The sequence below is a fragment of the Poecilia reticulata genome, linkage group LG2 (assembly GCF_000633615.1).
Source record: "Poecilia reticulata strain Guanapo linkage group LG2, Guppy_female_1.0+MT, whole genome shotgun sequence".
In the NCBI taxonomy this organism is placed as follows: Eukaryota; Metazoa; Chordata; class Actinopteri; order Cyprinodontiformes; family Poeciliidae; genus Poecilia; species Poecilia reticulata.
In genome coordinates, this window is record NC_024332.1 from 24,177,651 (window position 1) to 24,201,817 (window position 24,167).

The 24,167-nt window shown below is 39.8% G+C and overlaps 1 protein-coding gene across 1 annotated transcript; it reads left to right on the forward strand.

The window, feature by feature from the left end:
- Positions 1 to 626: 626 nt before the first annotated feature.
- Positions 627 to 17,169, forward strand: efhc2 (EF-hand domain (C-terminal) containing 2). Its single transcript, XM_008437294.1, has 15 exons — positions 627 to 761; positions 1,822 to 2,007; positions 3,201 to 3,351; positions 3,471 to 3,694; positions 4,644 to 4,895; positions 5,660 to 5,767; positions 6,837 to 6,975; positions 7,599 to 7,764; positions 9,108 to 9,250; positions 10,037 to 10,233; positions 10,731 to 10,864; positions 11,365 to 11,559; positions 14,873 to 14,965; positions 15,094 to 15,193; positions 16,966 to 17,169. Exons 1-15 carry the CDS (start codon positions 720 to 722, stop codon positions 17,092 to 17,094), a joined length of 2,259 nt encoding a protein of 752 aa, XP_008435516.1. The 5' UTR covers positions 627 to 719; the 3' UTR covers positions 17,095 to 17,169.
- Positions 17,170 to 24,167: the final 6,998 nt, after the last annotated feature.

Genomic DNA, 24,167 nt, shown 5'->3' on the forward strand with positions numbered 1-24,167 from the left:
CCGAATGAACTGAATGTAAACATTCAACTCAATTGGGGGGTAATATATTCCAACTACACTATCATTACTATGCAAGAGTGTACAATGTTAATTTGGTAATGTAGTCCAAGTTATCTCGATGTTGACCAGCAATATCAGGAGCAGGATTTTATTGCTATCATGCAACCCCAGCTGCTGTGGTTGTGAACGGTTCTCACATGCAGTACTGAGGTTTTTTGTTCTTGGTCAACATTATGTCTAATTTCTTTAAAGTTTATCCAGCTCGTTTTCCGTGGTTGCAACTCACACACTCTGCTGCTCGTCCCACAACATTTCGTTACAACTGTGCATCTGTAAAGGGTTTATTGCCAGGGAGCATTATTATAAGCCAGAAGTAACATTTTCTTTAACCTTTTTGTATTGCAAAAGCTCTACATAAGACACACAAACCCACTATTCTGAAAAGCAGAAACATTTAAACTGAGCGCCTTAGGCGAGTACATGACAATTAGCGTAAAAAGTCAAAAACAACCAACATCCAAATAATTCACTATGATAATGTCTGATTTTGTTTTTCTTTCGCTAAGTCCATTGATTTTAAAGGTAGGTGTTGTTTCGCCATATTTTCTTCCTCGCGTTGCTAGGAGACGCTCCAAACAAAAAGCGCTTCCTTGGCAACCTTCACCATTTGTAAGTTTAGAGAAGTCGATAAAGTGAAACATTTTGAAGTTTTTTTCAAAATGGCTCTACCACTTATGCCCGGAAACTCACCTAATGCCCAGGTAAGAGTTCAGTCAGCATTTATCTAACAAACTACAGCCTTAGCTCGGCTATGTTAGGGGTTTTGTTTTTTTCCACAGCTGCGTCGCATTACGGTGGCAGCAGAAGCGGCGTTGCTACGTTGGGTCCTTTTGTAGGCTTTAGTTCACAATAGTTCTGGTTGAATCGTTGCATGTGTGGACAGCTATTCCCTCTGGTTATGGATGAGGTGGAAAGTAAGAGCAGGAATGATTTCTGCTCTTACTTTGAAACTTTCGGACAGTTGTTAAGGCGTAACTATGGCAACTGTTCAGGTCAAACATCTATGTGTAATATTCAATTCAAATAACTTTATCCCCGAGGTGCTGTTTAAAAAAATTATTTCATGTTATTATACTATTTAGAAATACTTAGCAACCCTGAACAGGAGCACTTAGTTTACATACTTTAGAACAACATTAGATTATTTTTTCCCCCTTTTTTTCTTTCCTTTGGTTTGTTATTTTGTTTGTATTTCCTTTTAACTCACGTAAAGCACTTTGAATTGCCTTGTTGCTGAAAATGTGCTATATACTATATAAATAAAATCGCCTTACCTTATTATGGGCCCAGAAGTCTTCCGTTGCATCACTCTGCTGCAACAAACAATTTGTATTGTCTCCAGTATTGTCACCATCCGCCACCAAGCTTTGAAGATGCTTAAATGATATGAGTTGTGACAACATTTAATTTCTCTTTAGGATGAATCAAGTATTTTTGAATTTCACTTGAATTTTTCGAAAGCAAGTCATATGTAACGAAATATGTGATGTCATATTTTTTTCCATATACATCAATAAGTGAAGGTAACATATGGTTACTTGATTGTGCTATAAAATTACACCACGTGCCAGGAAAATACATAATTCTGCCCCTTTAAGAAGCCATTTGAAATGAACTATACATGTGGTTACTCGGCAGGATATTCTTACATCACTGTGTACTGACAGTAAAAAAGCGAGAGAAAAAAAAAAGATCATTTTTTGATAGCCTCCATCTTGAATGAGTCATGATAGATCCTGGTCTGTCTCCTCTGTGCCACAGCTAAAGAAGGAGAAATTTCACAAATCCCAGCATTTCATGGTTTACGGTGGACGTATGGTGCTGGACCTGGAGAAGCCGGGTATTGGAGGAGAGCCTTTAGTCGGCCAGAAGTTTCTACCAAAATATTCTGTCTATCCCAAAGGAGAGGGAAGTGATCTGCCTTCATGGGTTGCTTTTGACAAACAGGTAAAACTGACTGGACTCAGTTCCTCTGTTATGGATTCAAAAATGGCTAATAATATGGCTAATAGTATATTTTTTTTATAACACCTTTTACCAAATCAAGTCAGTGATTTGATCACTTTAAGATAACTGCCATGGATATCTTCACACAGAGCCTTGCAAATGTTTCCATACTCCTTGTTCACATTTTGTCAAAACGCAATCATGAATTTCTATGAACTTCATTGGGATTATGTGTGACTGATCAAAACAGAGTCAGGAATTTTGATGATAAATGTTATTTGAAATTCTTTAAAGTTTGACTTCCATACACTGCAAAAAGACAWAATCTTATCAAGTATTTTTGGCCTGATTTTAGTGCAAATATCTTTGTATTCTTGAAATAAGGCTATACTAAATTACAAGTACATTTTCAGCAAGATATCGAAGCTTATTTTAGGACCACCAGTGCATGATATTGATATAAAAAAGGCTTTAGTTCTTCTGGCAGATTATTTCACTTATAAAATGGGGGAAATGTCTTAATGTAACTGAAATAATCTGCCAACTAGAACTTTTTCATCAATATTAATAAATTATCTACTTAAAACAAGCTGTTTAAAAGTGTAAAAGAAACTTGCTGGAAAGTTTCTTTGAAATTCATTTATTGTCTTATTTGAAGTGAGCTAAGATATTTATTTGCTCTACACAGTTTTTGCCTTTCTTTCTTTTTTTTCTGGTGAAAAAATGAAGAAAACAACAGGAAGTGGTGACTTTAATTGTGTTTGGTATTTAATGGAAACATCACAATTGCCAAATTGTGTTTTTCGACATTTGCGGAAAATTGCCAAAGTTTTACGCGCGCTAGTAATGGAAAAGCAACTAGTGAGTTACAGATAAGTAACTAATTTACAACTTTGAACATTAAATATTCAACTTTGAACATTAAATATAGTTAAATATAGTTTGTAATTAAATATAGTTTGTAATGGAGCAGATAAAAGGAAATATTTTAACATGTTCTAATTAAGAACATTTTTCTAAATTTTTCGCATCATGTGAGGACTTCCAGATGGTTCCCATCAGTCACTTGTCTGCTTCTCTGAATAATGCTCTGGGTTCTGAATACTTTTGCGATTCTTTATTTCAAGTGAATTTACTGCGTCATCTGTAAACTACAGAACTACGGTGTAATTAATGCCAGTTTCTCCCTCCAGACTCTTCGTTTTGATGCTTACTTCAAGGAACTTGAATTTGATGCAAAGGTCGAGACACACAGAATCAGAAAGTGTAAGATCTTCTTCTACCTGGAGGATGACACCATCCAGGTGATAGAGCCGAGATTCAAGAACAGCGGCCTCCCTCAAGGTGCCACTGACACGTCTGAAACTACCTTGGAAACCATGTACTTTCCTCGGTCCAGCTGTCGAAGAGAATCACAGGTATGGCAGTAAAACGGTGAATAACGTTGGTCATCCCTGTGGCAGGAACTCTCATCCACCGGCACCGCATCCCTCTGCCTCCGCCCAACGACAACCAGTTCTACAACGTTTTCAATTTCAACATCAACAAAGACATAGTGTTTTACTCTCGCACGTTCACGGTGACCAACTGCGACTTGTTCACAAAGAACTTCCTCTCTAAACTTGGTATAACGCTGAATGAGCCAGGCACGGTGCCGGAGGACCCCTACACCAACCTCCGCCTGCAGGTAGAGCTCGTTCAGTCACATGATAAGATTAGGATACCTCCCTCCCCTATTTTGACATACACATTTTTGTACAATCAGTTCTATCAGTACTGAAAATTAAACAGCAAAAACTGAAGAAGAAGAAGAATACCTGGTTAGGTATATGGACACCTCCTGCTTTACTCTCACCCAAAATAGCTAAAACTATACACAAGTGTGTCACACCCTTTCTTTCCAAAAGTAAGAATAGACCTGTGTAAGTAATATATCCAGTATCGGTTATTGGCCGTAACAGCAATATTCATATTGGATATTGACCCAAATTTTTATATCGATGCATTCCTTGTTTTAGTTGTGTGAGGTTTTTATTTTCGCTTTATGTTTGTTGTGTTATATTCTGGATATTTAACATATCTTCCAGTTCCAGTGTACATCAGTGTGTACTGACAATCAAAAAACCATATGATTTCCAATGGGGTAAGTGTGTTAGAAAATGGATTGATGGATTGCCTTGACAGAGCGAATTTGTAGTGATATGCCATTATCAACATGTTATCTGAAAATGGTTTCAAAATAACAAAATTATCACTTATAACAATAATTACGCTGACAATTTATCGTCTAGAAAAATTTGTTACTGTGACATGCAAACTTTGTCAAACGTCTAATTTCTGAACGTGACCAGTGTCAGAGATTGGTGGATGCTACAATAAGTATCTTACTAAAAGTATTTAAACCAAAGGGGGGCAGTTAAGGAGGTGTCCTAACTTCTTGCTCAGCTAGAAAACACCTTTTTTGTTGATATTTTTGTTTAATTTGTTAAAAAAAGAAACTATTTTGGGGTTCTTGGCTGCCTCCAGCAGGCCTCAGCAGTCTAGGCAGTGACTTTGCTCGTTTGTGCCTCTCCACATAGCGAGAAATTAGCACTGGTCATTCAATAGCATTTTCACTACACTCCCTGATATTTTAGCACGAGGCGAGCATGAATCCTCTTCGTCCGTACGAAAGACTGCACCCGCTCAAGCAGTTCCTGGAGAATGACGGTAAAACTCTGCGCTTCTACTGCCTCTGGGACGACACAGACAACTTGTTTGGAGATCGGCGGGAACTGGTGCTTCACTACTACCTGGCTGATGACACCATTGATGTCATGGAGGTGATCCCGCCGAACTGCGGAAGAGTACACGTCCCCAAATTCTTACGCCGCTGCAAACTACCTAAGGTGAGGGCGAACGAAGTCAGTCATACACTTTTTTCATTACATGAGTCACATGATCAAAAACTGAATGTTGCCACCAGGAAGAAGAAGACGATGAGTAGATGGAGGATCGTGGCGCGGCTTGTTTTCTAATGTCCTTCTAACCAGATACATTTTACTCTTTATTGAATAATTTCTTGTTACTTTTTACTTTTACTTGAGTAAAACTATTTTGAAGTAGTTCTACTTTTATTAGAGTAGAATGTTTGGCTACCCACCTGACCATATGCATACACGTACCCAGAACATGGGTTACCACTGTTCAAGCTCCTCCTGAGGGAAAGACCTTTTCAGTACATCACAATGTAGAGAAGACAGTTTTAAGAGGGAAAAGTTCAAAAGATTTTAAAAGCTAAGGGGCGATTAAAGAGCCCCTCAGCGTTCCAGTCTTCAAAAAAAACTCATCCATATTGACAGGACTTCCAGTCTCCCTCAAGCATTCTGGCTTCTCCTGCTCACTCGCTGAAGCCTAATTCATCTTGAAATGCAGCCATTCCTCAGTCCTGATTGTGACTGTATGTGTGTAGGCGTGTGTGTGTTGACACTCATTTTGTTTGCTTCCATGCCTTTTCATAAATGTCAGCCTTAAAAGGGTCAGCAGGATTCTCCATCGAGGGAAATTCCACTCTCTCCCACTTCCAGATCTGTTCTTCTCCCTGCTTCTCTCCGTATCTATGTAGAATGCTTCTTACATCTGTTGTGTTAACCCTTTTTTTCTGTCTCTGCAGAAGGCTCCAGTGCAGATGAAGCCCCCTGGAGCGGTGACAGCCCGGACCGTCCTCAACGTGTTTGGCACCATGAATGAAGGAAAGCACGTCGTACTGGACAGCTGTGACGTACGTCCAGTCTCAGTAGCAGGGAAGCTCAATGCATAACGTTTGAAAGGGGTTAGCAGGAGTGGACTGTAGGGGTACATTTACTCGAGTACAGTTTTTTTTGAGTATTTTTACTCAAATTACTTTGAGTATTTTCATAAGTTTTTTGGGGAACTTATGACGTTCGGCTAGGCTGTCAGAATAAAACATTTTGCTGGACAATAAATTGTGCCAGAGGTTATTGTGATTAACAATAATATTACTGCTTTGAGACCATCTAATATAATGGCAATGGCATGATATCGCAAAAACACATAGTCAAATATCAATAAACTTAAATTTATAGTGAACATTTAACACTGAAACTGGTATACATTTTCCATCCATCCATTTTCTTTACACCCTGGTCCCTTAGTGGGGTCAGGAGGGTTGCTGGTGTCTATCTCCAGCTAACGTTCCGGGCGAGAGGCAGGGTCACCCTGGACAGTTCGCCAGTCTGTCGCAGGGCAACACAGAGACACACAGGACAAACAACCATACACACACACATTCACACCTAGGGGCAATTTGGAGAGGCCAATTAATCTGACAGTCATGTTTTTGGACTGTGGGAGGAACCCTGAGAAAACTCACACATGCACAGGAAGGACATGCTAACTCCATGCAGAAAGAATTGAACCCAGAACCTTCTTGCTGCAAGGCAACAGCTCTACCAACTGTGCCACTGTGCAGCCCCCGGTATAMATTTTAAACATTCAAAATAAATAAACAACAACAGAAACAACGAATAAAATGAATTATGAAAAAAGAAAATGTCCTTCAAGGAAAGGGACTTGTTGAGACCAATGCACCAGACTGAAGACTTTTGTTTTTGGTAGAAAAAGAGAAAATTATTTAGCTCATTTTAATTTATCATGCAATGAATTGACTTAATGCTTATTGATGTAGGCCTAATTTTGACTCCACTACATTTCTAGGGAGATCGTCCTACCTTTTGGCTTAGCGTAGCTTTGTACTCTACAGTAATGTCATAGCCGTCTTTTGAGAAATGTAAACTGCTGCCATTCAGTTTTCTCTTGCTCTCCTGCAGATCGGAGGTGCCACTGAGGAGTTCTACAAGGACTGTGACCTGGCTATAGGCAAAGAAATAAACGTTTTCGGAAGACGAGTTGTCCTCACCGACTGTGATGAATTCACCAAAGCGTACTACCGCTTCAAATACGGCACAGGTAAGGAATCACTACTTTGTTGAGAAAACAACCGCTTTATTGGATCATGTGTAGTTATTTTTTTACTAGAGCTCCTGCTTTCTGCTGCATTACCTAACTCTGACCACTTGAGGGCAGTAAGTGCAAACATTTGCAACAGTTACTATTCCATACAACTTGATTCCTTCCTGAAAGCAGTGTCACAGGCCATGTTCGCAAAAGGGGCGGGGAGCACATATGTTTTTCGTTGTGTCTGTTGCACACCGGTCGAAACACTTTCGACATGTCGAAAGAGTTCGACACCTCGGAGAAACCCGGGGCCCCTACGTCTGGGAGTTAAAGCCGCAGCAGGCCATACGGGGGTCCCTGCAGTTGAAAACTAAGCTTTTCCTGGATGTAGCTGCCACTCGGAGCAGGTTCTGGATTAGTCACAGTAGTAAAAAGCGAGCGCAGCCCCTACAGACAGGCCCCTGTGATGGAGGGTCCTGTCCGACTCCAAGCAGTCATAGGTCAGATCAGGGATGGATTACCTGCTTCCCCCTGGGTTGTTTCAGCTCTCTTCCAAGGTTTCTTTCTTCTTTCAAACTGTTTTGTCTTCCCTCCCTCTCTCTCTGTGTGTGTCTTTGTCTGCTCCTTCCTCTCAGAGGATTTCACCCCAGTCCAGCACAAAGCTCCTCCAGGCCCCAAACCGCCAAGGCTCGTGCCCCCCTACAATGGCTTTGGCTCCGAGGAGGACTCGTTGGGCAACTGCCATGGCCTGATGCCCAAACCCGTCCACAAGGACTTCCAAAAATTTATGAAGAAAGACAGGTTAGGATGACTCAAAAAGTAGCAGTGAAATGGAAAAGTGAAGTGTTTGCTTTGCAAAAGGGTGCACATCCCCTTGTACTTTTTCACATTTTGCCACATTAGAGAAGCAAATCTTTGTATTTTATTAGGGGTTCATGTGTTATACTGCAAAACCGCAAATTTTACCAAGTACCTTTAGTCTAGTTTCTGGTGCAAATAGCTTAGTGTASTAGAAATAAGACAAAACTAGCCTAAAAGTAACTTTTCAACAGGATATAGAAGTTTGTTTTAAGTCAACAATTCCTTTAATATTGATTTTAAAAAAGAGTACTAGTTCAACTGGCGGATTATTTCACTTATAACAAGTAGGGATGGGCATTTATTATATGGTTTATCATTTATTGTGATTTTTTAAAATTGTGATAAGGATTTTGATTTATTGTTATCATGATAAATTCCAATTGCTTAAAAAAAAAAACTGTTTGTATTTTTGGGATTTTTAGTTTTACTATTTTCTCCACCGTTTTTTGTCATTAAAAGTATCAGTAAATTTGAAAATATTATAAAATATAAAATTGAAAAGGCTATCTGACTTTATAATACACACATAGTCTCTAGAGCTAAAATGTTGAACATATATTTAGTAACTACTCATTGCTATTTGTTATTGTTGTATGTTCTTATAACCTTATTTATTTACATTTTTTTATTGTGTACTGTGGTGGGTCAAACAAAATCCCCCCTTAGGGGATCAATAAATAATAATAATAACAAAAACAACAACAATTATAATAATAAATACACTTACAATGTGCAGCTTAATGATACAAATCCCACTTCTTCATGTGACTGGTGTCCTAATAAAGCGTATTTGTTTGCGGAGCTACAGTTGCTGTGCCATGTAGTCACAGCCATAAAGTTACCTACAAAAGACGTAATAAGGTCTTATTGTCACTTTTATTGTTATCACAATAGTACCACAAACATACCGTGATAAAACTTTTAAGTCCATATCTCCCACCCCTATCAACAAGCCATTTTTACCATGTTATAAGTGAAAAATTCTGCCAGTGAAATTACTCTTAGTGCTTTTTTTAATCAATAATAAGGAATTATTATTGATTATAATACCTAATAATTTCTATGTTAAATTAAGAAATGTAACATAGAAGCTACACCAAAATTACTTCACAAAATGTGTTTTTGCAGTGTAATTTTTGTTCTACTTGACAGGTAAATCGTGTTGGTCAATCCAATAATATCCCAATAAAATAGAGTTAAGGTTGTGGTTGTAAAGGGATAAAATGTGCACAGGTTTGAGCAGGAAGGATTGAAACCCTGTGTGTTTTTTTCTGTCACTGCAGCAGTGGCCTGAACAGCAACGTGCTGAGATTCAAAGCCAGGAAGATGACCACGGATCCAGTGCAGAGGGAGCGGGTGTTCCTCATTAGCTACTTCCTGTCTGATGACTCCTTGAGCGTGTTCGAACTGGAGCAGAAGAACTCAGGTAGGGTCGCTCGGCTCCAGAAATGCTCCCCGGCCTGGAGGTGCTAATCCTGGTAAATGTTAAGGTCTCAGACTCCGCCTCCAGCTCCAGAATACTGTGGAAACTGACAATGCATTACAGAAACGCAAATCTTACCAAGTAATTATTGCCTAGTTCATTGTGCAAATGTCCTAGTATACTTGAAGTAAGATACAGCTAATTTTTCAGCATGACATCGGCGTTTGATTGAAGTACATTATTCCTTAATATAAAGTACTAGATCCACTGGCGGATTATTTCATCTGTAACCAGACATTTTTCTCATGATACAAATGAAATAATCTGCCAATGGATCTAGTTCTTTTTCATCAATATTAAGGATTTATTGACTAAAAACAAGCTCCTATATCTTGCTGAAAAGTTACTTACAAGTCACAAGTGTACTAAGATATTTGCACTAAAAAGTAGACTAAAAAAAATACCTGGTAAGATTTTTTGCAGTGTGTGTGTTGGTTTCTGGAAGGAATTGTTTTCTCCATTAATATTTTTACGGTTAAAAACGAAACGAATGCTGCGCTGTGGGTTTGGAACAAGAGCCAAGAATTTAAAAGCATGTAAAGCTGAATGTTACGAGGGGAATTTTAATTTTATTTTGAGAGTAAAGATAAAAATGAAAAAAAATAAATAAATAAAATAGAAAAAAACAGGCTGCCAATGCGATATAAAAAGAAACATCAGGTCAATAATCACATAAAAAGCTGTGGTCCACTGGGAAAACGTCAATAAACGTGGTACGTCTTGCTCCAGGTGTAACTGGAGGAAAGTTCCTGGAGCGCCAGCGGGTTAAGAAACCGGGCCAGGAGCTGTTCAAGAGTGAGCTGCCTGAATACTTCAAGGCCCAGGATCTGTACGTCGGAGGGTCCATCTACGTGAGCGGAGTGAACTTCCAGCTTGTGGACGCCGACGATTACACACTCGGCTACATGGAGCTGCATTCAGACGAGGTATGTTTGCTTGAAGAGCATGTCAGTCTTCTCACTGTAGTTCAGTCTTATTTTGTTGTTGTTTTTTGTTTACTTCAGTTAGTCTGAAGTGTTTAGAGCGTGGTTGCTAGTTTTTATTATTGTTATTAGTTAAATATTGTTCAGTTTAGTTTTTATTAAAGTTGTCGCTTGTTTTTATATTTTGGTAAACTTTTAGATGAGTGATTCAAAATGCGTAGTTTTGTTAGTATATTTACATCAGTTGGGTAATGAGCGCTCACCAGAAGTTGCCATTTTGAACAAATGTATTCAATTATTGTTGACCAACAACTGACTCAGCCATCAGTTTGAAAGGCCAGTGAATAGATTGATAAACGCATGATGTAGTGCCAGTTAGTTGTAGCTTTCCCCCCACTTTTATTTATTTAAATTAACGGAAATGTTTTCTCAATTCCAGTTTTAGTTATTTCATTAGTTGTAGTTAACTCTACTAACCTTGGTTTCTGTTTTTCTTTAAGTTCCCCATAACCAACGTCGGCACCATCTTCAGCAAACTGCGTTCCATTTCCGAGGACAAACAGAATGAGGTCAGGGCGTTCCTGTCCCACAACACCCCCGTCAACGGTGGCTTCGTCTCCTTTGAGTCCTTCAGGTACACTTATTAAAATGAATGTGGGAGAGTTGTATTATATTTCAACTGTTTTAGTTGATTGTTCTTGTTCATCTGCGTGTGAGTGGAAAATGACAACTCTAGAAATGCTACACCTTTTCTCAGAGCATCACATCTTTTAATGTATTTCTACTATCGGATAAAAAAAACCTCTTAAGTGGTTAACTGGAAAAAATCTCCACAATAATTAATTGATAAATAATTGATAGAATAATAAAATACTAAACCGATCGTTTGCAGTCGTAAAAGTAACGTTTTCTAACCTATATTGCTAGAAATACCATTGTAATACCTCAAAGATCAAATAACTTTAATTTCTACGAGAACTGGAAGATGTTTTAAATATCAAGAAATAAATCAGCAAGGCAGAATATGAAATGGATCCTGAAGTCTCTGAAAACAAAGTTGTCCTTGAAAAAAGATTTCTTCTGTAGATTTGTGACGGTCCCGTTCTCTTCTCGTGTGTGTTTGTGCCATCGCAGAGACTTGGTGATGGGCCTGAACTGCGGCCTGACGGAGCACGAGGCTCTGGTGCTGGCCCGGCGCTTCTCGGAGCACCCGCCGCCTAAAGAGGACGTGAGGCTGATGCTGTCTGTGGCGCAGCACTACCTGAAGAGGAACCGGTTTGAGGACTACAATCTCCTTTCAGCCAGATTTGTGCACACCGACAGGCAAAAGTAGGCAGCACGCGCACTGTGTCACACCAAAGATGCCGTAGCAACACGCAGGCAGATCTTGCATCGCTACAATCGCTGGCGGCCTCACGTGTCAGGGCGACGATTAGTTCCAGAAACGTAAGGGGGGGTTAATGGAAGCAGATGGACTCCTCAGACCAGGGTGACATGTATGTGTCATTTAGTCTGGCCTTTTCTTTTMTGCACAAAACCATGAGGATGGAGAGCACGACGGAGTATCAGGGCCGCGATAAGAAATAATAATATACTAGAATAAAGTCATGCTGTGACTTTATTTATGAGAACGGTATTTAATTCATATAGCACATTTTCAGCAACGAGGCAAGGCTTGCTCATAAATTGTCACACTGCAAGAATAATCTTTTGCACTTGCAGTATTATGACTTTATTGTCAAAATATTACAACTTCATTCTCGTATTTCAATTTTATTCTTGTACAACTTTATTCTCGCAATGTTAAGACTTTATTCTGGTTATTTTATTTTTATTCGTCTTTAGTGTGGCCCTAATACTCTGTAGTATGGTGTGACCTTTAACCTTGCAGCAGTAACTCTCACTAAAAGAGAGTTAGCTGGCTCTGTAGAACCAGCTAACTCTCTCACAGTGTCACATTGTTCATCAGCGTTCCTGACATGAAAATAGTATGGCAGGAATGGAGTATCCTGCATCACTGTGGAAAACAACAAGCAGCCTGTATAACACACACACACACACACACACATGCACACACACACAGTCTGAATACTTCACACAATGTCATCATGAGAGCGCAGGCTTCGTGACTCTGTGTCAGTCCTGATTGGAAAGGTCTTCTGTCTCACAGCGGAGGAGAGCCTGGGATGTGTGTGGAGACGGAAAGCAGGAGTTCTTCCATGTCCTGGATGCACTCCACTCTAAATCTGACCCAATCACTGCAACAGCTGATGCTGAACACAAAACCTGCTCCAGGTTAAAGCTGGGCTCAGATTTAACCCAGATGTTTGGAGCGCAGACCGTAAAGAAGCGCATTCGCACCAGAGACGAGGAGTCTGGTTTGGGACTCGTACTCGAGTCACTTACACACTGACTTCAGGTTCGACTTGGACTTGAAAGAAGTCTTTGTTTTTGCCTTTTGTTTACAATATCTTCTCTGTCTCATCACCTGCCTGTTGTATTATTAATTTCCCACACTATAACAACACATGACACAGATGAGCGCATCTCTGATTTGTCCAAATCTATTTAAAGCTGCATCACCGTCCGTTTCCTCCAGCAGTGGAGTTCTGCCCACTGACTTTCTGAATCCTGACAGATCTCAGCTGGTTTCTTGGCTTTCCATTTCTTTATGAGCATCCTTGTCTTCATCTGTTCAGCACTTGATCCACGTTGTTACACATGTCTTCATTTACAGACAAGTTTGTTTTGGTTTCTGATTACTGGGGTTGTTGCCATTTCATGTTAATGACCCTATTAGAAATATTAAAACTGAAGAAAAATATTGCTGTATACAACACATTTTCTATCTGCTGTCACTAAAGAAAAATCCCAGAAAAGCAGCTTTAAGTTCCAGGTACAGTGTGCTTTGAGTTAGACGCCTTACCCTGGACTAGTCCACTCATTGCTCATGTCATTTCGGTGAAATAGCTTCGTTTTCTCTTTGTTTGTGATTCTGACTCGTTGAACTTTCCTAATGGTTGAATATTTTAGCAGTGTCAATAAGTTTCCACTTTATTCCTCTATATCCAGGTCAGTGTGCTTTGCTTGGTAATGTGTGGTAACATGGTCAGATATGCCTTTCTGGCTTCTCTTCATACGTTTTATCGATTAACTGTATCACCAAATTGAGTGACGAGGATTTTTCTGATTATTATAATAATCAAATGCATAATCAAATGGCTAATGGATACTTCCTGTTTGCATAGGCCATATTTATCTCTGATTTCCTGAAAACATTTAAATATTGATTGTTTTTCTCCAGAGTCCTCCATGCATGATTCCCTGATCATGGTGATTTACAGTCATTCTACAACAGATCCACTGTAATGACTGTGGGTTTCTTTCAGTTCTGTATTTATTGGCTGTTCTCAGCCATATTTTTCAGGTTACAGCTGTGAGTCTAAATGATTTAGAAGTTTTTATAGATCTCTTCATCTCCTGTCAGACTTTGACTCAGGCTTAACTCCGGACATCAGTTTCGGTTCCCTTAGCTTCATAGCTTTGTTTTCACCACTAGGAGACATATCTGTAAATTGTTTTAGCATAAATCTTCTCTCCAGAAGGGATTTAAAAAAAAAAAAAAAAAAAGGAGGGAAAGAAGTGGGTACGCTGTAGATGTTAATGTAAGATCCCCTTGAGTGTGGACAGTGATTCCAGTAGTTCTCGACAGACGTGGAGGTTCTGCCGTCGCTCTCCGACATGCTGACCCATCCGGGTCTCCTTTCGTCTAACGGATTGACCTTCTTTGGTTGGACAGTTGAATCTCGGATTCATCTCTTTGTGCTTCAAGTCACTGTGGTTTATTTCACAATCTAAAAGGTTTCTGTTGCCACACCGTTAGAGATATTTGCACTAACTGGGATCAGTTGAGCCACCACTTGTTTCTAGGAAATTGGGGTGAGAAAAGGGGAGTGTGTGTGAGAGAGGCGTGGGTTTCAGGTCGTAGGGAACCAGCTCAACTTTTTGATTTGCAAAATTCGTTCGGTCTGAACGTGGCACAAGTAAAGCCACAAGACAATGTTTTTTTGGAAATGCTACGTTTTCGAAATATTTCTGTTTATACTTGTTCTGATTGTTTGAATGGCTACACAATATCCTGAGATGCAGCTCTAGAAAAAACATAAGAGACCACTTCAAAATGATTAGTTTCCTTGATTTGACTCTTTATAGGTACATGTTTGAGTAAAATGGACATCGTTCCTGTGACAACATGTGACAGCATGTCTCCGAAATTCCAAGCAAAAAAAATGATAAATGGTCAAAATGACAAAAAAAGATGGGAGTTCTTTCAGTCCTCAAAGAAAACAAGTTCATGTTCATCTAGAAACAACAAGGAAGAGTTCAGAAATCAATATTTGGTTGAATAACCATGAGATTTTCAACGTTCAGTGCAGTGACCTCTTCACTTTTTCCAGAGCTGCATGTACAGACGTATAAGTTGATGATCAAACTACGGTCAGCTGGATGTAGAGATCCTAAACATGAAAAAAAAAAAGTCTCGTCTTATCCCAGTCTGCGCTGGTCGTTTCTGAAGATTCAGTTTGAATTATTGACACACGTTAAAATCAGAACTTTTTCTAATGAGCCGATTCGTCTCTAGATTGGAACGTCTGCCAAATGAAGAGGTGAGGAACATCTGTAAAGCCTTCATGCTCCCCCTCCCTGAGAGCCTGCTGGAAGCCCTCTTAACAGAGTAAGTGCCCGCTCTGTTCCTTCGCCCAGATTTTTTTGGCATAGTTAAAACCCGTTTAATCATGGTGTAAACTTCACCTGGAGACCCCTGGACAATATGCAAATGCTTTCTAATCATGTCTGCTGCAGGTATACAGACGGAGGCGGGATCGACTACCACGGCCTTGTCGCTGGACTAAACTGGCTGGAGAACCCGGCGCCGGCAGTGATGACCGACGACATTTTAAAGGTAGGCGATAAGGGCGACACTTCTTCACACACAAAGTCGAGAGCAAAGCGAAACTTTAAAACGAGAGTCGGCCATGAGGAGGCCGGGCGTGTGCCCAGATTTTTAAAGAGATCTAATTGAAAATCAATCTGCGCTACCCCCGTTCCCTCTGCCCCCCACCCTCCGCCGTCTGTGATGACTCAGAGGAGAAGGGAGCCAAAGTCGGAATTAAGTGAGTGGAAAGGAAGAGTCAAGTGAACAAGAGGACAATTGATTGGGAGCAGAAGTTGAGAATGAGTGACGCGCAGACTGACAGAGAGGAAGAAAGCAGGGCCGCGCCTTTGTTCCTCCTCCTTGCATGTGCTGCTCTTCCTGCGTGACGTTGATTTGGAATGCAGCGCCGAAGCCAGATCTAAGCAGAAACAGGTGAGCGGGAGAGATGTGCACCGGGGCATGACAACAAAGGGAAACCTTGCATGTTGGAATGAGAGTGGAATGAGTGTGTGTGTGTGTGTGTGTGTGAGTGTGTGTGTGTTAATAGTGGTGCAGTCAATCCGCCCTCTGCCACGGTTTCCAGCTACATTCTGTCCCTGACTGGTCACTCTCTCCCTGCTCTCTTTTAATCTGGTGTCCTAAAAAAAAACCTGAATTAAAACGTGAATTTGGTGGGGTCAGTTGGACAGCAGACCCCACCCAGTTGCCAGTTAGGATCCGCAGATTTTTCCATTTTTATTCACAGAAAATTTAACTGCTCACAATTTTTTTTTTACAGAGCATATCGAAAAGAAAATGCATCTTAGGAAGATGAAATATTTGGGCAATTCATTTTCCTTGGTGCTCTTTGACAGTAGAATGGGCAGTAACACAGGGCTCAATATATTTAATTCTCTATTTTTTATTTTTTTTCCAAATGAATGGTGGTTTTGTAAGCATTGCATGTTATATACGGCTCATAGGCCCAAATCATCCGAGTTGGATTCTATTAGGATTTGAAGTACTTGAAAATTCTGAAGTTATAGTCGATTTCTTGGAAACATTAGTAATTGGCGTGAGGATGTATAAAGCCTACAATGCATCAGTTCATATCTGCTGACGTACAGAAGTACCTATTAATTTACTGTAATTATCATTAGTGAAAGCATTTTTCCTTGGTGGATATGGCATCAAAGCTGGCTCCATATTAGGCAGTTTCAGGTCCCTTCAAAATGAGGATTTATTTTCCCAATGGGATTTAACCTGCGCAAATAATGGCCAATTACAAAAACAAAGCAAATTTCAGAGGGGTCTCAAGCCCAACAAATCTATAATTTATGGAAGTATTCAAGAGGAAAGGCATTGGTAACCGTTCAGGTCTTAACATGCATAAAGAAGAAGTGATGCTTTCAAATGATCTAGTCAAACTCCCATCCAAAATCCAGCTGAGAGTACATTGCCAAAATGGTGCTTCAGAGGTCACATTAGTAAAAACATTTAAAAATCCATCAATAAAAAGAACATTGAAGTTTTTGGCCATAATGTATCGAAATATAAAATGCTCAAGATGTGGGAACATTTTTCAAGGCACTTTATGTCCCAACAGTCAAATTTAAACAAGAAGGACTCCGGTTTTTTTTTTTGTTGCTTTATTTTAAGTTTCAGATGATAAAAAAAATGAACAATTACAAATCTCTTTTGCTTGAATAAAGCTCATGAGGCTTTATGGAGCACATAAAGGACGAACAAATGAACTATAAATACTCCCATCAGTTTATTCGCCAGTGTGTGTCAGTGACGCGTGTTCCTGTTCTTTCCAGTATGAGGTCAGCGCCAGGTTTGATGGTGGTCGATCTGCTCTGAAAAACATCAACTGCTCCAGCCTCGTGAAGGAAATATTCAGCTTTTCGCCCAACAAAGGTGAAGCAGAAGCCGCTGCCTCCACTTAGATGCGTGGAGGGAAGGAAGTGGACTCTCAGACCAGCAGCCATTGTCTGCTGATTAAAGAATGTCACTATTCAGTTCCTCTGTTTTTATCGTGCATCTTGCTAAGGCACAGAGGATGGGAGAAGTGTGAACACTGAATGTTTGTTGTTTTGTGTGTTAGCTGTCTGGCAGGAAAAGGCCATTGGTTCAGCACACTCCACTTAGCTGGAAAATTGGTGCTTCAAGGAAGAAACCTGCTCAGAAACCAGATGCTTTTGATGTTTTTTTTCCCCTGTGTGTGTCTGTGTGTTTACAAGTGATAGTGTAAATTCAAACAGCTGGTCTGAACGATGTAGCGTACTTTCCAAAGTATTCAAATCCACAGTGTCGGCGATCCTTAGCCTTAAAAAACCTTAAATTGATGTACAGTATGTGGAAGTAAAGCCTTAAATTATTTTTAGAGTAAATTGGGCTTAAATATGCTAATCACAGGTCTTATATTTTGTCGTAGCGGATCTATTTAACCTTTTATCTAGGTTTTTGGGGGGGGTTTTGCGAGACTTTCCTGTCAGTTTGTAGCGTGTGCAGAAATCTTCAGTCAGTAACTTGCTGCTAATATGCCCTTGCTAACTATCTTTATTGCATCTTTCACAGGTAAGTGAAAGACGCAATAAATCAGGCTAATTATTTTTGCCACTGATTAGCTACTGCTGCCAGCCCACATGAGCCAGCAAGATCCCCCATTCACCCTCTATATTTACAGTTTTTTTCTGACTTAAATTTCATTCAAGCTGGCATTAAAAGGTCTTAAAGAGTCTTAAATTTGACCTGCTTAAACCTACCCCGGGATCTTTTTCACATTTTGCCACTTTTGTTGGTTTTGGGGATTCAAATGTGATCAGAATGTGAAGGAAAATGATTCACGGCTTTTGAATGATTAGTAAAAATCAGGTCAGTTACAGGTCCTTTCAGGTATTACGCACCCAGCTTTTTGCATCTTTAGACTGATGTTTTTGATTTGCAAAATACCTCAAGCTCAGTCAGATAGAGAGCCTCTGAGAAAAGATATTTTCAACTTAAGCCTCACATTATCTATTTTATTTAGGTCTGGACTTTGGTCCTTTATGAAGCATCAATATGCTTTGCTAATAAATTATAAGGTCACTTTACAAAGAACGTAAAAATGTATGTACCTAGAAGGGAATCATAATGAATGGGCAGTTTTGAACAGATTGGTTTTAAGTCTGAATTTAAACAGCGGAAGAGTGTTGATGTTCTGACAATTGATTTTATTTTATTTTTTATTTTTGATGTTCTGGTGGTAACAAAGGAGTTGATCAGAATTGTTTCTAGGCTTCGGATTGTATTTCTCTTTGCCAGCCACATAGAGCATAAAAACTAAGGATTTAAAAAGGCTCAACAACCTGATGAAGAAAGCTGTTTCTATGCTGGGGACGACTGTGAAACCTCCGGATATGACGATACAAAGAAGGATTTTACATAAAATCAAGAAAATGACAGACAACCCTGAATATCCTCTTCATAAGACTAACATAAAAAAAACTGTATTCAGTGTCTTTGACCATTACTATCTACAACAACTCAGGAATCTTGAATGACTTGAGCTACAACAACATGCAATTTCCCTTTGGGATCAATAAAGTACTTTTGAATTGAATTTGAGATCAAACGAGTAATGAGGGGAGAGGTTGCAGATGACCTTGAATGTAAACAGAAGAGTTTTGATATCTGTGATAGTAATGTTTCGCTGTGGTGATGGTGTGTTCATTGAGACATCCAGTATTAGTTCAATGCCACACACACACATGTCTAAAAGTTCTGGAAATTAAAAGAAGATCACCTTTAATTATCTGCAGTTGTAACATGACAAAGTGTTAAAAAAAGGATGTGACAACTTTTGCTGACCTCTATACTTTATATCGTTGGAGACACTGGGACTGCACCTGCAATGCGTGGCTCATTCTTTCTTTGTTGGCGAGACGTTTTCACATCACTAAATTGATATAATCTACTTTTGGCTCTGCCAGATGTCCTCGTACCCCCGTGTACACCTTCAAGTCTCATCCAATCCCTTCATTCAAAAACCTCAAATCAATGCAGAGCACGCCAGTGCAGCTCTGGCTCTGAGTGCATTGAGACCTGCCAGCACAGAGGTACTCCAAATGGATAAGCCTTCTCTAAGTCCACAAATCACAGGAAGACTGAAGAGTTGAGTGATACCTCTAAGTGGCACAAACTTTCCACCCATTCTTAGAAAGTTTGAGAACGCTGAGTGAACTCCTCGGATGGCTGATGCTTTGCTTTCTGTGTGTGTGGAGGTGGTAAATATATAAACAGACACAGGTTGTTCCTGGTTGAGGCGCCACTGTAATCAGAGCCTGTGGTGCAGATCACAGCAAACTTTAGGTAATCAACCGGCCAATCCCCTGGCCTGCTTCTAGGGCATTACATCAGCCAGGGTCTTATCGGTTGCTCTCAGTCTGCTGCCACACATGCTGCAGTATTAGTCGGCGAATTACAATAGTTGACAGTGATGTGGTCAGGGAGCTTCCCAAACGCATAGCTGAGCTTCTTTCTTCTTTCTTTTAAGCATGCTGTGAATGACGGAGGAATTTCCCCCAGTGCCACCCCACCACCCTCCTTTCCCCCTGCCAGCGTTCATTCCTTCTCCTCCTGTCAAGTTTGCTTTCTCTTTGCAAACCTTCTCTGCCCCCGCGGAGCTCTGCAGCACAGCAACAGCACGCTGAATGAGCCGTGTCGTCATCGTCCGTCTTTGAAATCTGATCGCATCATATGACAGAGCATCCTTCAGGATTAGACCAGATGTTTTGCTCAACTTCAGAATTAGTGGTAATAATTAAATGAGGAGGGTTTCATCAATCTGTAATGAACCTTCCTCTGTTCTCACTGTAAAATCCATTAGAAAAACAATTAGGATTAAATTATGAGCCCAAATATTCCCCAAAGGCAAATTACTGGAGGTCTTGCTATTAGCTTAGGAACAAAAACGGCTTGAAAATCTGTTCTTTGGATAACTGGAAGCTAATGCGAAGATCTGGACATGGAAGGGATAAAATATTTGTTTTTTTTTAGCTTGAGACTAGATTTGAATTGTTTTAGAACCTGTAAAAAAACCCAGGTCATTCAAATATTAAGCCCCAAAACTAAACATTAGCATAGATTCACAATCAAACTTTTTGACATGCTCACAAGATTCAACAAAAATAGTGAAAGGGTACATTTAATTTTACTGCCTATTGGCATCTTCCAAGAGAATTGATCATGTATTCATTTGGCATTCAAGAAATTCTACACAAACAGCACTTAACATCGGTGAAGCAAGAAAAGACATTATTCAAAAGGCCAAGTTTGATGGAGGAAACTGAAAGGTTTCACTGTGTATCAAAGAGGTGGTGACTTTCTTTACGTTGTGTTGTCTAATGACAGCAGTGAGGTATATGAATCAAACTGAGGAGGATCAAGCATTGAGCCTTGTGGAACGCCATGGGCACAGTTGATTTTATCAGATTCAAAATGAGCAAATGACGCCTCAAAAGGCAAAATACAGGTGACAGTTGGCCTTTATTTGATAGTTAATTGGCAGTGGGTAATGAGAGAAGGGGGAAGACATGCAGCAAAGGCCAATCAAACCTGGGACAGCTGCGTTGAGGACTAAGGTCTCCATATGTGGGTTGTGCTTAACCCCTGCGCCACCACAGCACACCCAGGTGACAGTTTAAGCTGTTCAATGTTATATGTATTAATATATAAATATGTATGTATGCATACAGACTTGTACCTGTATATACAGTCGGCTACGATGGGTGCTTTTTGCAAATAGCGCTCTATAGCGCCAAATGAAGGTGAAGGTCTGAACAGTTTGTGTCCAGGATTGTGAAGTCTTCCGAGATGCTACTTAACCATTTCTTTACCCTAGTTTTTACCAATTGGAGATCTCAAGATATACAGGGCATTATGAATAAAATCTATTATTAGATCTGTTCAAGTCGAGGACGGAGGGAAGGTCAGCCCTGATGATCCTCTGATTGTTCTAAGCAGTCTGGTCTGTCCCGTCCTGTGGATGAGCCAAACCACACAGTCATTTAAGGATGGAAACCGGCCAATACTGAGTCACAGCCCAATACTTTATTCAACTTAATAAAAGCAATGCCATGTGTATTCTTGAAAACTTTTGAAGTGCAGTTAAATAGCACTCTACATTTAATCAGCATCAATACATTACATTTACTCACAGATGACATTCATGGTTTATTTTGTCCTATCTTGAGTTTCTGCAGGTCAGTTTCAATCTGCTGCTACAATTCAGCTCAAAACGTGAACAAAATGTGGTGACATGTTTCCTAAAATAGGAATATGTCCTCATCATTTTTGACCTGTCACATACAGCTTCTATGAAGACCTCTTGCTCCTGCTGGGGATGTCTTCGTGCAATTTGCTAGGCTAAAGCTAGCATGTTTCGGTAAATGAAAATGCTTACAATGCGGTTTGAGTAGAGCAGAGCCAGTGGAAAAGGGGCATAACCACGGTTTTCCTTATCGTCGCTCTTGGTGGTACAAACAATCAGCGACAAGGGAAACAAATGGCGCTAATGGAATCTGGAATGCTAACCAATTTTCAGCTATCTAATCTGCATTTTCTTTCAAATATTTTAGATATGCTCTACAAAGTGAATTTTTAATAATTTGGAATTACGAGTCACAAAAAAAAAAAAATCACCAATAGGTGAATCTGCAAATACTAAGCTGCAAATAGACAGGCTGCCCGCTGTACTTTTGTCTCATGAACTTAGTATCAAAAAATAAACTTTGTCATGTACTCTGGTCCCGGTCATTAAAAAAGGCAGAGAAATGGAACATTTGCAATTATTCTGCCCTGGGAAGACAAATTAGATTTACAGTAGTTAAGAGGGTCTTCTGTAAATTGATACACCAAGTAATTACGACACTTTTAAGCAGTTTAGTAGGGATTGGATCTAAGCCGATAACTTAAGTTTAAAGATGTCGGCAGACACAAAATGGAGTTAGTTTTTTTTTACACTTGAATATGATGAGGAGCAGAGCAAAATTAGCTGTTTCCATTTACATGTACTGATCTACATGATCTTTGTCGATATTTTGCTCATTGAAAAAACTGAATGCTGGTGTTTCCATTAAATAGGAAATGAAATTAAAATCACAAGTGAATAAGCTTGTTCACATCATTAAAAATCCTGCCACACTATCATCCTATTACCACTTCCTGTCATCTCTTTATTCTTTGGAGCGGCCATGTTTTGGGGAAATTGTAATGAGTGATTTTACAGACGAGCTACAGATTCAACACATTGCAATGACACACAACCTTTTATAAACTGTGCAACGCTGTCAAAGCTCTGATGGAGCCAGCTGGACCATTGTCTGAAAAAAAACAAAAAAACATCGTCTTCCTACGTAGGAAATAGTAGGCCACTATTCTTCGTTTTTAACAGTAGTAACATCCAGCTGTTGCTACTGTGGAATGAGTAAAACAGTGTTTCCATTGCAATTTTGCAAAATACATCCAATTTGATAGGGCTGAAAAACCAACCTCATCCAAGTGTAAAAACTTTATCAAAAAAGTTTTTTGGAAATCGGTGTGTTTCCATAAAGTAAATTTATTATCGCAATTTCAATTTGCTCGATTCCATGATTAATGGAAATGCAGCTGTGTAAACCTGTACTAGTCTAAAACTTTTACGAGCTTTGTCACCATCTGCAGCAATAAGAACACTGCTGTTAGAATTTTCTAATATTCTGGAAAAGACTGTATCCTTTTTTTTGGTTTATTAAAAGGTAACGTACTAGAATATGTGTCCGATTACTGCTAACCAGCCCAGGTTTTAATCAAAAACTTGTTTTCCGAACTCAGCCATTGTGACCAACATGTGCAACGAAAGTCTGAAGCACAAGCACAGATCCAGCCCCCTCCTCTAAGCATGCAATGTGTTGACGTGATTTGTGACTGCTTCCTGTTGTCTCCCTGCGCCTGCTCAACACGAGCCTCAACATGGAGGCGTGCCGCACGGAATCTGCTCTTCCTGCCTCGTCCTTGTTCGACTTTACTGCCGCTCTGGTGAGGATTGCTTCACTGTAAAAACTGATATGCAGGAAACTCAAACATGTCTCTGGAGTAGAGAGGATCTGAGAATATCGCACGCGCACACACGCACACACACACACACACGCACGCACGCACGCACGCACACACACACACACCCACGTGTGTGTGCTAACATGGGCGACGGTGCTCAATGCAAGTCTGATGGAGTCATGGCTAATATATGAAGTCTAAACAGATATGTGAAAACAAGAAGGGGGAAAGTTTCTGTTTGCTGGCAGCGTGCCGTCCTTCTCTCCCGACAACAAGTCTTGAACCTGGAAGGACACGGAAACACATGCATCACAGAGCACCTGCGTTCACATGTTGTTTTTCCCCCCAAACTGATCCTCCAAAGCAGCAGGTTTTGGTTTTCCAGTTCACAGGAAATATGTTTTTAATTCCGTGATTTAGTCCAATTTCTTTCGGTTTACATTTGCAATTAACAAATATTTGAGTTTGCAGGGAACTTTGGAGTCACACCAGACCAGGAAAAGCAAACAACAGAAAGTCTAAATCTACTGTTACATTCTTTCCTACTTTGCTAGCAAACTGAAAAGTACTGGCTAATAACACCAGGAAATGAGAATTACTAAATGATGTCATATTTTTATGGTATGTGTGTTTTCCAAACAGTGCATGTTTATAGGAATCAAGGATGTGGAATTCATGGTGTTCCTCTGCATCACAATGTGGAGAATAACTTTTGCCATGTCAGCTGCATTCCCATTAACCATAGAATTGGGCTAATTGAAATTACAAAAATAAATTCACTTACCAGAAAACACGTTTTTCAATAAAAAAAAAAAAAAATCTATGCTGGGATGAGATGGTTTTTGTGGCCATATCAAAATACATATATTTCAAAAACTGCAGCGGAAACACTTATTCCACATCACACAAGTCACATGATCAACAGCCGGATGTTACTACTACTGGT

Coding starts and splice junctions, on each gene's coding strand:
- efhc2 (XM_008437294.1), top strand. CDS start 720: ATGGCTCTACCACTTATGCCCGGAAACTCACCTAATGCCCAG. Junction 4,896..5,659: donor GCCGCTGCAAACTACCTAAG/GTGAGGGCGAAC, acceptor CTGTCTCTGCAG/AAGGCTCCAGTGCAGATGAA. Junction 10,865..11,364: donor GTCTCCTTTGAGTCCTTCAG/GTACACTTATTA, acceptor GTGCCATCGCAG/AGACTTGGTGATGGGCCTGA.